The sequence below is a fragment of the Monodelphis domestica genome, chromosome 2 (genome assembly GCF_027887165.1).
Source record: "Monodelphis domestica isolate mMonDom1 chromosome 2, mMonDom1.pri, whole genome shotgun sequence".
Taxonomy (NCBI): domain Eukaryota; kingdom Metazoa; phylum Chordata; class Mammalia; order Didelphimorphia; family Didelphidae; genus Monodelphis; species Monodelphis domestica.
Window position 1 is genome coordinate 406,586,705 of NC_077228.1, and position 13,836 is coordinate 406,600,540.

Genomic DNA, 13,836 nt, shown 5'->3' on the forward strand with positions numbered 1-13,836 from the left:
ATTTGTCCAGTATCTTCACATAGCAAATATCTAAAGGAGAATTAGGACTGAAGTCTTCCTTAGTCCAAGTCCAGTGCTCTCTCCATTTTACCAGGTTCTCTTTCAACTTTGGCCAAAAGTGGAAGGAGGTAGAGATTGCTCTGACCCAGAAAGGTGGGAAGGGAGAGTGTCTGGAATTTCTTAAAGGATGAAATGGTGTTTGAATTGGGCCTTGAAGGAAGAGACTTCAATAGTTTGAAAGAGAGGGAGGAGTATCTTCCAAGAAAAACTGGGTAGAATGAGTAAAGACATGAAAATAGAAGTAAGAGTGAGGACAGAAACTGGTCAGAAGTAATGTGTTCTAATGACAAAGAACCTGCATTTGGGTTCAGAAGGTCTATATTCAAACCTTATCTCCATCATAACTATATGACTTTGAGTAGGTTCTGATAACTCCTGAGTTTCCATTCAGCCTTAAATCTCTGACCTTATAATTAAATATACTGGCTTATCAAAAAGACAGAGTCTGAGAAGGTAAGTTGTAGGAGATAGGGATAGAAATGTTTATTGGTACCATTTTGTAGAGGACCTCAAATATCAGTCTCTGGAATTAGTATGTTAAGCTAAGAGGAGCTACTGAGGGTATTTGAGTGAAGGAAAGACATGAGAAAGATGTTCCCACAGTTCTCACAAAAGTCTCCTCATCACTCACATTCCCAAGCTCTCATTAACTTTCACCCAGACTACTGCAAAGCTTCCTGTGTCATCTCCTTGTATTGAGGCACTTCCTACTCCCATAGCTTAATTCTTCATAATGCTTAATTTTTTCTCCCCTCTAAAGAGCCTGAGTACTAGTGACTAGAGTACTGGATATGTATGCCTTCCATCATATACTCAGTGTTCTCCACATTGCCCAGGACATAGTAGCTGTCTGATAAATGCTTATTGACCTAACACTGGAGGACAGCAGTTAAGGGAGGATGGGCTGTGAAAGGTTGTCCCCAGGAGCAATACAAGAGAGATAAGACATCACTGGAATGTAACTTTCATCTGTAGGGTGGGATGTACATAACCAAAGAGTTGTGTGCAAAAATACGTTTGACCCAATAGGGAAGTAAGAGTGAACAGAGAGAAGGGAAGAACACATTAGAGGGAAGTTATATTCAAGGAAGAAATGAATTAGAGGCAAAACTAATCAAACCATTAAGAGTAAATTATGGTTAAAGGTTAAAGGACAGGGGGAAAAAAGGAATAATCTAGGTTTAGGGTAAAGGAAGGGAAAGAGAAAAGGACAGAAGAGTAGAAACAGATTTAATTTAGTACAAAGCAATTTTCATTTCTCACCTCTTCTTTCTAAGGAGGAAGCAAGAAGTAAAATTGAGTATAAAATGGAAGGAAATATGTAATTAATGATACTAAAATAAAAATGGGAATGGGATGAATTCAAACATAAAACAGAATAGCAGCACAGAAAGCATAATCCAGGGGGCAGCTGGGTAGCTCAGTGGATTGAGAGTCAGGCCTAAAGACAGGAGGTCCTAGGTTCAAATCTGGCCTCAGACACTTCCCAGCTGTGTGACCCTGGGCAAGTCACTTGACCCCCATTGCCTAGGGGTTCTTACCACTCTTCTGCATTGGAACCAATATACAGTATTGACTCCAAGACTGAAGGTAAGGGTTTAAAAAAATATTGGGAATAGAAAGGACTATAGCTATTTCTCAGCTATTCAAGATGATGGTGAAAACTGACTTTGTGTCAAGGCACAAACTTCACTAACAAATGCAGAAAATTTAAACACATCCTTTAATGACCATAACACAATAAAAACTGTATTCAGTAAAAAGCCATTAAAGAAATGACTAAAACTAATTGAAGTTTAGATAAATTAATTCTAAAGAATGATGGATCAAAGAACAAATTATAGAAAGTCTAACTATTAATTATATCCCATGTTGCATACAAATTTGAAAAAAACATTTATAATAAGGAACCTACTAAATTCCTTCTATTATACATATTTAAGTTTAGGTTTTGACACCTAAACCAAGGAGAGTCCATTATAAACAAACGTAGGCAAATTTTATATAGAACATATAAGCAAATAACGCAACAGCCTAGTGTTCAATAAAACTAAAAATCCCAGGGAGTGGAATAAATTTCCTACTAATAAAGGCTAATAGGAAAAATGAGACAGTATGAGAGAAGCTAGTTATAAAAAACAATTCAATAAATATAACAATCAAATGAATATATGATATATGCATAAAAGAAAGCAAATACAAATTAGAAGAAATTACCTTTCAGATATTTGTATAAGGTAAGAGTTCATTAGAAAATAAAAAGAAATAGGAAGATAAACTGGATAATTGATTGCATAAAATTAATCTAAATTGGACTAAAATTACTAGGGAAACTAAAAAAGTGAAAAATTTTATATCATTTCTCACAGACAACTCTCATTTCTAAGATAAGATATTGATTCGAATTAATAAGAATGAGTTATTACCCAATTGCTCATGTTGAAAGGGCATAAATTGCTAGTTCTTTTTAAAAAATTAATGTTATCTAGAGCTAAATTTAAAGAATTGTTCTAAGTCACTAATAATTAGAGAAGTGGGAATTAAAGTAATTTTTGATATTCTAATTCATACCCATCATCTGACATTTTTAAAAGGAAAATGATATATTTGCAAAGTCTGTGGGAAAGTAGGACTATTAGAGCATTTTGATGGAGCTATGCTCAGTTCATGATTTTCTTATGAATACAAATATGGTTATACTCCTAAAGAGATTAAAGAAAGAGGAAAATAATACACATATAAAATATTTATAACATCTTTTTGTGATATCAAAGAACTTGAAACTGATATGATTGCCATCAATTAGGGCATTATTATATATTAATGATTAAGTTATATGTAAAAATGAGATGAAATACAAATGTCCTGTAAGAAGTGATGAAGGAGATAGTTTTAGTGAAGCCCTGGAAGACTTGTATGAACCAATAAAGATTAAATAGATCCAGAACAACAATTTATTCCATAACAACATTGTAAAGACAAACAACTTTAAAAGACTTGGGAAATCTGAATACAATGAGAAAACATGATTCCAAAGGACTAATGATGAAGTATGCTATCCACTTCCTGGCAAAGAAGTGATGAATTCATGGTGCAGAATGAGACATATATTTTTGCGTATGAATTGTGTAAGATGCCAAATTTACGTATTAATAATTACTTCACTCAACTTATTCCTAGGAACATCCTTCACACTACCCAGTTGCCATCACAGTCTGTCTTTGTACAACTCTACCTCATGTAAATTCAATTTATGAGCTAGTCAAAAGGCATCTCATGATTGTATATAATTATGTGATATCATTTTTGTCTTCTTGGAGTAGGAATGATAACTAACTGCTGTTTTTGAGTAGCTATAATAGGAGAGAATATAGTTTGGAGGGGAGTTGCAAGTATGAAGTTTTAGGCTGGCTTTGGTTGATATTTTATAGACAGACAGTGGGGTTCTTTATACTGTACAGAAACTCGCCAAAGTGGTCAAATGATTTTTTAGATTCCAAGGTATTGCTTAATTCTAACATCTTGTCCTGCTCTTTCCTATATGATATACATTCTAATAAGCATAGATGTGAGTGTATTAGTGTACACGTACTGTTTACATACATTTTATATATGAATGTGTTTAAGTTGTGCACATATATCTATGTATAATATGTAATACACATGAATATGTAATGTATGTATACAGGGTATCATAAAAGTCCTAGTGTAGTTTTCAGTTATTCAACTATAAAACCGCACTAATAATTTAGGACACCAGCACTGACAAGTAGAAAGAAGACATGCTTTGTAATTATGAAGCCCTGACCTCTGACATATGACATCTGGTCATATGACCATGAACAAGTCTTTTAGCCTCTGAATACCCTCCCTTATATCTCCTTCAGCAATTCTTTAACAATGTAAATTGTGAGAGACTTCCGGGTAATCATGGCTGCAATCTAGACTCCACAAGCTTCCTCTCCCCAGGACCGAATGAAATAGACTACATCAAAGGAGCATAAAAATCACCTTTGGAGGAAAAGAAGGACAACCCAGTACTCCCCAGTATCCCACAGAGGTGAAGGTACGTGGGATTTGAACATTTCCACACTATAATAAGGAGGAAAAGCTTGCACAGAAACGTGAACTGAGCCGCCCTTCCCCTCCCTCCCCCACCAAACCAGAGTGAGCTACCTGAGCGCTCATTGGGACAGTGAGTGAGTGGGGAAAGTCTCTGTCTGGGGGGGAGGGGCACTCCAGGGTCCTTGGGATCTGAGGACTGCCAGCAAAAAACGTCTCAGGGTGGTTTCACGGGAGAACCCAGCTCTGAGCATAGGGGTCTGCGGAGCTGTACTTGGGGCGGCTGCGCTGAACATCTCCTTGGAGCTAAACACCAGGGGTGGACCACGTGCTGATTATCTGGGCTGAGCTGAACACCTGGGCAGTTTGGCTGTGATCAGGGCCCCAGCACTCTAAGAAACCTCGGAGGCTGGGAAGAACTAGTCTGAGGCAACCTAAATTCACAAAAAAACCCGCCCATATCACCCAGACCCCAGACCAAAAAGGAATGGGGAATAAAACCACCAAAGGGATGGCTCACATGGCCCAAAATCAAGCCTCCAGGAAGAAAGGGAAAAAGGTGACTATTGAAAACTTTTATGGTGGAAGTACCCAAGGAAAAGAAGAGAATGAGGAGGAAATCCAAAAAAAATCAGAACATGCCTCCCAAAATGGAAACTATCAACAAGCTCTGGAAGATCTCAAACTGGAACTTATCCAAAAGATGGAAACCTGGAAAGAAAAATGGGAGAAAGAGATCAGCAGTATGACAGATAAGACTACTCAATTGGAAAAAGAGCTCGAAGCATCCAATAGAAGGGCAGACATAGCTGAAAAGCAAAACCAGTCCCTAACGACCAGAATTAAGCAACTCGGGAGAAAGTGAGATCATAAAACAGCAAGAATCAATAAAGCAAACCTAAAAAATTAATGATTTAGAAGAAAACATAAAATATCTCACTGAGAAGGTCACAGATTTGGAAAACAGAGGGAGAAGAGAAAACCTCCAAATTATCGGTCTCCCAAAAAAACCAGAGATAAACAATAAACTCGATATTATCCTACAGGAGATTATAAAAGAAAATTGCCTCCACATTCTGGAGCAAGGGGGCAAAATAGAAATAGAAAGGGTTCATAGAAAACCCTCTATACTAAATCCCCAAAAGACAACCTCCAGGAATGTAATCGCCAAATTCAAGAGCTTCCAAGAAAAGGAGAAAATCCTACAAGAAGCCAAGAAGAGGAGCTTCAGATATAGGGGGACTCCCATAAGGATCACACATGACTTAGCGGCTAACACACTAAGAGACCGTAAAGCATGGAACACGATATTTAGAAAGGCAAGAGAGCTGGGTCTCCAACCAAGAATCAACTACTCAGCAAAACTGACTATATACTTCCAGGGGAAAGTATGGGCATTCAACAAAATAGAAGATTTCCAAGCATTTGCTAAGAAAAGACCAGAACTTAATGGAAAATTTGATATCCAAGCACAGAAAGCAAGAGAAACATGAAAAGGTAAATATGAAAGAAAGGGGAAAGGAGATAAATCTTATCTTTTTCTTTAAGTCAAACTCTCTTCTATAAGGACTACGTTTACATCAAATTATATATATTAATAAGTGGGGAAAATGTTTTGTGTAACTCAAAAATTGTAGCATCATAAGAGTAGTTAGAAGAAACATGCATAGGGAAAGATTGGGGCATTAAGAAGATTTGGGGAAAGTGGGGGCAAAGAAAGGAAAAGGGAGGGGGGAACCTTCGATAATACTAATATTTACTTCAAGAAATAGGGGGGGGGGGACTTAATAGAATGATCTTTCCCATATAAAGATACACATGAGAAGGGGAGGGAAGAACTCTCATATGAGAAGGAGAGGAAGAGAGTGTGAAGTGGAATTACTTAAACCTTACTCTCAGTGAAATCAAATCTGAGAGGGAAGAACATCTAGATCCAGTGGAATCCTGAATTCTACCTTATCCAATAGGGCAAGAAAGAAAGGAAAATTAAGGAGGGGGGGGGGTTAGGGAGTATAAAAAGGGAAGGAAGGAGAGGGGGGAGGGGAAGGGAGCATAAAAATGGAGGGGCTAGAAAGGGAAGCATCTCAAGGGAGGGGACAAGGGGGACTGACCTAAAGTAAATCACTGGTTCAAAAGGATATAGCTAAAGAAGAAAGGTCAGAACTAGGGGAAGATATCAAAAGCCAGCGAATCCACAAGTGACAATCATAACTTTGAACGTGAATGGGATGAACTCACCCATAAAACATAGACAAATAGCAGATTGGATTAGAACCCAAAACCCTACCATATGTTGTCTTCAAGAAACACATATGAGGCGGGTTGACACTCACAAGGTTGGAATTAAAGGTTGGAGTAAGACCTTTTGGGCCTCAACTGATAGAAAGAAGGCAGGAGTTGCAATCATGATATCTGACCAAGCCAAAGCAAAAATAGACCTGATCAAAAGGGATAGGGAAGGTAAATATATTCTGGTAAAATTGAGTATAGACAATGAGGAAATATCACTAATCAACATGTATGCACCAAATGGTATAGCATCCAAATTTTTAATACAGAAACTAGGAGAACTGAAGGAGGAAATAGGCAGTAAAACCATATTAGTGGGAGACTTGAACCAACCACTATCAAATTTAGATAAATCAAATCAAAAAATAAATAAGAAAGAGGTAAAAGAGGTGAATGAAATCTTAGAAAAATTAGAGTTAATAGACATATGGAGAAAAATAAATAGGGACAAAAAGGAATACACCTTCTTTTCAGCACCACATGGCACATTTACAAAAATAGATCATACACTAGGTCACAGAAACATGGCACTCAAATGCAGAAAAGCAGAAATAATAAATGCAGCCTTTTCAGATCACAAGGCAATAAAAATATTGATCGGTAAGGGTACACAGAGAACCAAATCAATAATTAATTGGAAATTAAATAATATGATACTCCAAAATCGGATAGTTAGAGAAGAAATAATAGAAACAATTAATAATTTTGTTGAAGAAAATGACAAGGGCGAGACATCCTTTCAAACCTTATGGGATGCAGCCAAGGCAGTACTTAGAGGAAAATTCAGATCCCTGAGTGCATATATTAATAAATTAGGGAGGACAGAGATCAAGGAACTGGAAATGCAAATCAAAAAACTTGAGAACTGATAAATTAAAAACCTCCAGAAGAAAACCAAACTAGAGATCCTAAAAATTAAGGGAGAAATTAATAAAATCAAAAGTGATAGAACTATTGAGCTAATAAACAAGACTAGAAGCTGGTACTTTGGAAAAACAGACAAAATAGACAAAGTACTGGTTAATCTAATTAAAAAAAGGAAAGAAGAAAGGCAAATTAACAGCATCAAGGATGAAAAGGGGGAACTCACCTCCAATGAAGAGGAAACTAAGGCAATCATTAAAAACTACTTTGCCCAACTATATGGCAATAAATATACCAACCTAGGTGATATGGATGAATACTTACAAAAATATAAATTGCCTAGACTAAGAGAAGAAGAAATAGATTTCTTAAATAATCCCATATCAGGAAAAGGAATCCAACAGGCCATCAAAGAACTTCCTAAGAAAAAATCCCCAGGGCCTGATGGATTCACCAGTGAATTCTATCAAACATTCAAAGAACAGCTAACTGCAATACTATACAAACTATTTGACATAATAAGCAAAGAGGGAGTTCTACCAAACTCCTTTTATGACACAAACATGGTACTAATTCCAAAGCCAGGCAGGACAAAAACAGAGAAAGAAAATTATAGACCAATCTCCCTAATGAATATAGATGCAAAAATCTTAAATAGGATACTAGCAAAAAGACTCCAGCAAGTGATCAGAAGGGTCATCCACCATGATCAAGTAGGATTTATACCAGGGATGCAGGGCTGGTTCAATATTAGGAAAACTATCCACATAATTAACCACATCAACAAGCAAACCAACAAGAACCACATGATTATCTCAATAGATGCAGAAAAAGCCTTTGATAAAATACAACACCCATTCCTACTAAAAACACTAGAAAGCATAGGAATAGAAGGGTCATTCCTAAAAATAATAAACAGTATATATCTAAAACCATCAACTAATATCATCTGCAATGGGGATAAACTAAATCCATTCCCATTAAGATCAGGAGTGAAACAAGGATGCCCATTATCACCTCTATTATTTGACATTGTATTAGAAACACTAGCAGTAGCAATTAGAGAAGAAAAAGAAATTGAAGGCATTAAAATAGGCAAGGAGGAGACCAAATTATCGCTCTTTGCAGATGACATGATGGTCTACTTAAAGAATCCTAGAGATTCAACCAAAAAGCTAATAAAAATAATCAACAACTTTAGCAAAGTTGCAGGATACAAAATAAACCCACATAAGTCATCAGCATTTCTATATAATTCCAACACAGCTCAGCAGCAAAAACTAGAAAGAGAAATCCCAATCAAAATTACCTTAGACAAAATAAAATACTTAGGAATCTATCTCCCGAGACAAACACAGGATCTATATGAACACAACTACAAAACACTTTCCACACAACTAAAACTAGACTTGAACAATTGGAAGAACATTAACTGCTCATGGGTAGGATGAGCCAATATAATAAAAATGACCATCCTACCCAAACTCATCTCTCTATTTAGTGCCATACCCATGGAACTTCCAATTTTTTTTTTACTGATTTAGAAAAAAAAACATAACAAAGTTCATTTGGAAGAACAAAAGATCAAGGATATCCAGGTAAATAATGAAAAAAAAAATACAAAGGAAGGGGGTCTTGCAGTCCCAGTTCTCAGACTATATTATAAAGCAGCAGTCATCAAAACAATTTGGTACTGGCTAAGAGACAGAAAGGAGGATCAGTGGAATAGACTGGGGGCAAGCAACCTCAGCAAGACAGTATATGACAAACCCAAAGATCCCAGCTTTTGGGGCAAAAATCCACTATTTCATAAAAACTACTGGGAAAATTAGAGAACAGTGTGGGAAAGATATGGTTTAGATCAACCCCTCACACCCTACACCAAGATAAATTCAAAATGGGTGAATGACTTGAAAATAAAGAAGGAAACTATAAGAAAATTAGGCGAACACAGAATAGCATACATGTCAGACCTTTGGGAAGGGAAAGACTTCAAAACCAAGCAAGACTTAGAAAGAGTTACAAAATGCAAAATAAATAATCTGGAATACATCAAATTAAAAAGTTTTTGCACAAACAAAACCAATGTAACCAAAATCAGAAGGGTAGCAACAAATTGGGAAACAATCTTCATAAAAACCTCTGACAAAGGTTTAATTACTCAAATTTACAAAGAACTAAATCAATTGTACAAAAAATCAAGCCATTCTCCAATTGACAAATGGGCAAGGGACATGAACAGGCAGTTCTCAGCCAAAGAAATCAAAACTATTAATAAGCACATGAAAAAGTGCTCTACATCTCTTATAATCAGAGAGATGCAAATCAAAACAACTCTGAGGTATCACCTCACACCTAGCAGATTGGCTAACATGACAGCTATGGTAAGTAATGAATGCTGGAGGGGATGTGGCAAAGTAGGGACATTAATTCATTGCTGGTGGAGTTGTGAATTGATCCAACCATTCTGCAGGGCAATTTGGAACTATGCCCAAAGGGTGATAAAAGACTGTCTGCCATTTCATCCAGCTATAGCACTGCTGGATTTGTACCCCAAAGAGATAATAAGGAAAAAGACTTGTACAAGAATATTCATAGCTGCACTCTTTGTGGTGGCCGAAAATTGGAAAATGAGGGGATGCCCATCAATTGGGGAATGGCTGAACAAATTGTGGTGTATGTTGGTGATGGAATACTATTGTGCTAAAAGGAATAATAAAGTAGAGGAATTCCATGGAGCCTGGAACAACCTCCAGGAAGTGATACATAGTGAAAGGTGCAGAACCAGGAAAACATTGTACACAGAGACTGATACATTGTGGTAAAATCGAAGGTGATGGACTTCTCCATTAGTGGCAATGCAATGTCCCTGAACAATCTGCAGGGATCTAAAAAATACTATCCCCAAGCAGAGGATAAACCGATGAAAAGCAACTGCTTGACTACAGGGGTTGAGGGGATATGACTGAGGAGAGACTCTAAATGAACACTCTAATGCAAATACCAACAACAGGGAAATGGGTTCGAGTCAAGAACACATGTGATAACCAGTGGAATTGTTGCTTTGGCTATGGGAGAGGGAAAAGTGGTGGGAGGGGGGAAGGGGAGGAAAAGAAAATGATCTTTGTTTCCAGTGAATAATGTTTGGAAATGACCAAATAAAATAATGTTTAAAATGAAAAAAAAAGAAAGAAGAAAAGAAAAAAAAACAATGTAAATTGCACAGTAGTTGATGATCTGTTTTGTAGAAAGAAATTTCCATAGTGGAAGTTCGTCACATTGAGGAAATATGAACACACATATAGAATATAGATACTGAGCTAATAAAGTCATTCTCTGATGCCTTAATGTAATATGGAAATTCCCAAGGTTCTCAAAGTTTCTATCAGTGGATCCAAGTATATTCATGCAGATCCAAAGTAAACAGACTTAAAGAATGGATGCAGTAATAACAACTCATTTATTTGTGGTCTGGGGAACCAGCCAGAAATATAAAAATTTCTAATAATTTATTGAGAAGTTATGCTCTATATCACTGATGACAAACTGTTTATAGACTGAGTGCCCAAACCACCCTCTCACACCACATGTGAGCTGCTCCCTTACTCCAGACAGGGGAGGGAAGAAGCACTCCTATTGGGCTGCTGGGCAGAGGAGTGGGTGATGTGAAAAATGTGCTCAGGTAAGGTGGAGAAGGGGAAGGGAGCAACCCCCTCTGCATGGGTGCCATAGGTTTGCCAACACAACTCTATAAGGCCTGACAATACCAGAGAAATTATAACTCATGGTTTAAGGAACAGGAGAAACCATTAAAACTTGCACATGTATGTATATACATATGTGTGTTTATATACATGTAGGCAAGATGTCCTAAAAGAGTGCCATTTTATGCTGTGGTAGCTACACTTGCAAATATATACAAAAGTCTATAGGTATATGTGTGTAAACATAAGGATATATACTTGTAACTCATGTATGGCTTTATAACAACACATATATGTATCTGTATGCATACATGGGAGAAGCCAGGGCATCTACCAGAAATCTGACCACCAAAAAATGAAATCCACAGAACAAAATGGCATACACAAATATCCAAATCTTATGAAACAAATGAATAGTTTATGTTCCTATAAACAGTAGCACAGCAGAATAAACTTCTTAATGGTTACTGGGAAAAGTTTCCTCTCCTAGTTCACACCTTGCACCACAGGGATTCTATCTTGGGCTTTTCTGTGAATGACATTTCATTGGCTAAGTTCCTAAAAAGCCCCAGTACTTTGGGCATTAACTCAGAGTTAGCACTATAAAATGGGGCAAAGTAATAAAAGGTGACCCTTGAACCAAAGAATCCTTTAGCATGTCAATGAACTTTGCTGAGGAGCTTGTCAGAGGTAAGAACTAGGGAATTAAAGTGAATTTTTACTAGGTAGATAAGAATTAACTGTCATGATCAAAATCCTTCATTGATATTTAGTTATTTATTTAATAATTTAGATTTGGGAAAGCAGTTCTACTGATCTGAATTGGGCATATGGTTAGCATAACACAGAATGGGAGTTCTATGTTTATAATAAAGGGAGAAAGAATTAGGAATTTAATTAGTGCCTACTATGTGCAAGGCAATGTGTTAAGTGCTTTACAAATGTTATCTTAGGGAAATGGATCATAAGGCATGAATGTCTTCAAACAGACAGACATTTAATTTATCTTTTTTTTCCTCCCAGTAATATTAAATATTTCAGTGATAGTTTCTCTGTGATTCCAAAGAAATACAGAGATACTCCCAAGCTCAGAAAGTGGAACAATGAGCAACAACAATGGATCCCAGCCTGCAGCTGTGCAGTTCTGCTATGAAAACACAAATGGGTCCTGTATCAAAACCTCCTATTCCCCAGGATTTCAAGTCATCCTCTACTTGACCTTTGGATTTGGGGCTCTCTTGGCTGTTTCGGGAAACCTTCTGGTAATGATTTCAATTCTTCACTTCAAGCAGCTGCACTCTCCAGCCAATTTTCTCATTGCTTCCTTGGCCTGTGCTGACTTCTTGGTGGGAGCCACTGTGATGCCCTTCAGTATGGTGAGGTCAGTGGAGAGTTGTTGGTATTTTGGGGAGAGTTTCTGTAAATTTCACTCCAGTTTTGATGGGTCATTTTGTTATTCTTCCATTTTTCACTTGTGTTTCATCTCCATTGATAGATATATTGCTGTCACTGACCCTCTGGTCTACCCAACCAAGTTCACTCTGTCAGTTTCAGGGATGTGCATTATGTTCTCCTGGCTCCTGGCACTCACATTTAGTTTTTCAGTTTTCTACACAGGTGTCAATGATGATGGGCTGGAGGAATTAGTAAGTGCCCTCACCTGTGTGGGAGGCTGTCAGATAGCTGTGAATCAAACCTGGGTATTGATTGACTTCCTGTTGTTCTTGATTCCTACCCTGGTTATGGTCATTCTTTACTGTAAGATTTTTCTGGTAGCTAAACACCAGGCTAGAAAGATTGAAAGTATGAGCAGCAAAACTGAGTCTTCCTCAGAGAGTTACCAAGCCAGGGTGTCCAAGAGAGAGAGAAAAGCAGCAAAAACACTGGGTATCGCAGTGGCTGCATTTCTGATTGCATGGTTCCCTTACTTTATTGAAACTATAATTGATGCATTCCTAGGGTTCATCACCCCAACATATGTCTATGAAATTTTATTATGGTTTGCCTATTATAACTCAGCCATGAACCCTCTGATTTATGCTTTCTTTTACCCTTGGTTTCGAAGAGCAATTAAACTGATTGTCACTGGGAAAGTCTTCACAGGTCACTCTTCAACAATAGATTTGTTTTCTGAACAAATTAAGGCTTTAGACTGAAGATGCTAAAATATGTAACAAAGTTAAAAGTAAAACAGGTAAATTATTGTGAGATGAAAGTGTGCTCTTGACATTCAGTCCTAATCCCAATTTCAGAAATAATGTTTAATAAAAATTTTTGCCAAGCCAAAACACAGGTGAACAGTGTTTATAATCTATCTTCAAAGATGACCTCCAGTTCCTGTCTTTTTTATCTGACATTTATTTTATTTTTCATTATTCCTTAATTGTCTACTAGGGATCTACAAAAGGGCTTTTTATACTCTAAAGAATATCTGATAATCTTATTTAATCCCTTTCTTTCTGTTAATCTTTCATTTCTTATTTTGCCTACTATGATTCCTTCCAAAAATGTCTGATATCTTTTCTTCCTTTAAAAATTTTTTGAAAAAAAAATTTCAGATAGTAAATCTGAATAATTCTCTGTGTTGCTATTAATTAAATTTATCTAAATCAGTAGAACCTAAAAGATTTCCACTATATTCTGAATGATAAGATTTTGATGGCTCTTCTCTTTTCTCTTTTCCCTTTTCTTGTTTTTTTAAGAAAGTGAAGGGAAGGATTAATCCCTCCTATGGCCAATAATGAAAACTGAAACTACAGGGAAAGTGATACAATGAAACTGGTTTTCTGTCCCAAAAGTCTCTGTCTTTCATCAAGGAAAAAAGCTACTTCTACTAACCTTAGCCCCACACAGGTGT

General features: G+C 36.8%; 1 protein-coding gene across 1 annotated transcript; it reads left to right on the forward strand.

Annotated features, from left to right (window-relative positions):
- Window positions 1-12,082: 12,082 nt before the first annotated feature.
- On the forward strand, window positions 12,083-13,135 carry LOC100031188 (trace amine-associated receptor 7a-like). Its single transcript, XM_001380472.3, has one exon. The coding sequence runs from the start codon at window positions 12,083-12,085 to the stop codon at window positions 13,133-13,135; it is 1,053 nt and encodes a 350-aa protein (XP_001380509.2).
- The last annotated feature ends 701 nt before the right edge of the window (window positions 13,136-13,836 follow it).

What these genes read in the sequence shown, in the direction of transcription:
- LOC100031188 (XM_001380472.3), top strand. Translation starts at nt 12,083, where the DNA reads ATGAGCAACAACAATGGATCCCAGCCTGCAGCTGTGCAGTTCTGCTAT.